This window comes from Phyllopteryx taeniolatus, chromosome 1 (assembly GCF_024500385.1).
Source record: "Phyllopteryx taeniolatus isolate TA_2022b chromosome 1, UOR_Ptae_1.2, whole genome shotgun sequence".
Lineage (NCBI taxonomy): Eukaryota > Metazoa > Chordata > Actinopteri > Syngnathiformes > Syngnathidae > Phyllopteryx > Phyllopteryx taeniolatus.
The window spans coordinates 26,211,657-26,213,038 of record NC_084502.1 but is presented as its reverse complement, the minus strand read 5'-3'; the positions used below and the strand labels follow the sequence as shown (position 1 = coordinate 26,213,038).

Below are 1,382 nucleotides of genomic sequence, written 5' to 3'. Positions count from 1 at the left end.
TATATATGTATATATATATATATATGTGTGTGTGTGTGTGCATATATATATGCATATATATAAATATATATATGCAGATATATACATGTGCGTATATATGTGTGTGTGTGCACACGCCTTTCGTTAAAGCTTTTTTTTTTTTTAAATCAACTTTTAAAATGTATGGACTGCATTTCTTAAGTTATCTTCAATGGGGGGGTTCTTTCAAAAATAAGGACATTTCCAAGTTGCTCTCAAACTTTTGAACACTAGTGGATATTTTTGAACACTGCTTTTTTTTTTTTTTTTTTTTTTTTTACTGTGCTTAACTTCTCTAAGAGTGCGTCGCAAATTAATGCGGGTCACAGTTAAGAACCTCAACAGATTTTCTCATATACAATACGGGTAAGAGCAAAGGGCGCCCTACCATCATCAACACACCCACCTACCATAATTAACACAACCACACATTTTTGTTACAATAGAGGAGATAACATGCTGAAATGACACTACGGTGCGCCCAGGCAAGTCTGGAAAAGACTGGCGAAGCTATTCAGAACGAATCTTTTGCGATAAACATTGACATTTATTTGACTATTTTCTCTTTACGGTATCCGGTCCTTTTCACAGGCCCATGTGCTAGCTCTATTACTTATGTTTGGTTAGCTAGCTAATGATGAAGCAAAATTTTCTAACATTTCACAATAACATTATAAAGGCGTATACTAGAAGGCGCGTTAGTGGATTCGCGTTCAACTTTGTACTGAGGTTCGAATAAAACTGTGCACCCAGTTAGGTTAAGCTTAAAAGCATTTGAAGTATAGTTATGTTAGCTAAGGCCAGCAGCTGACTTGATGCCAATGCAAGTTAAGCTCAAATAGCCGCCTAGTCGCTAACGTCAGCAGAGCTAATGCTAAATTGGCTGACGTTTTCCCATCCCATTTCACTAGCCGGGCTACGTTAGCAAGTTAGCAAGTCAGCGCACTCCTGGCTGAATACAAGCGGTGTTCGCGCAAAACACAGCGCAGCCACGCGCTGAGGCGCCGGCGCTTACCTGTTAATAATGGACCCGATAAGCTGCGGTAGCTCTTTCGTTTCAAACGCGGTGTACGAAGCTGATAAAAGCGGCCGCACCGCCGCTGTCCATTCGTGTTCCCCATTTCCTCCGCTCGACGCCATCTTGAAATCCCATAGAAGAAAAAACTAGATAGGGGAAAGAAAAGAGTGAGTGCGTAAATCCATAGGGGGCGCTGTCAGCCCGTGAACACCTCACACCAAACACATTGCGATCGCGCCACATTTTCTTTCTTACACTAAAACCTCGAATTCACGTCATAAGGTCAGATATTACGTTACATGTGTTTCGCCCCGCACAACCTTGATATTTTTAAATATTTTTGCTT

At 40.8% G+C, this 1,382-nt stretch overlaps 1 protein-coding gene across 6 annotated transcripts in view; it reads right to left on the bottom strand.

The window, feature by feature from the left end:
* ubr4 (ubiquitin protein ligase E3 component n-recognin 4) overlaps window positions 1–1,177 on the bottom strand; it is an 81,776-nt gene extending 80,599 nt beyond the window's left edge. For all 6 annotated transcript variants that reach the window (XM_061783825.1, XM_061783835.1, XM_061783852.1 and 3 more), the window contains exon 1: window positions 1,034–1,177. In XM_061783825.1, coding sequence (XP_061639809.1) covers window positions 1,034–1,158 — 125 coding nt within the window. In that variant the 5' untranslated portion in view covers window positions 1,159–1,177. The remainder of the gene's footprint in view (window positions 1–1,033) is intronic.
* Between the last annotated feature and the right edge of the window lie 205 nt (window positions 1,178–1,382).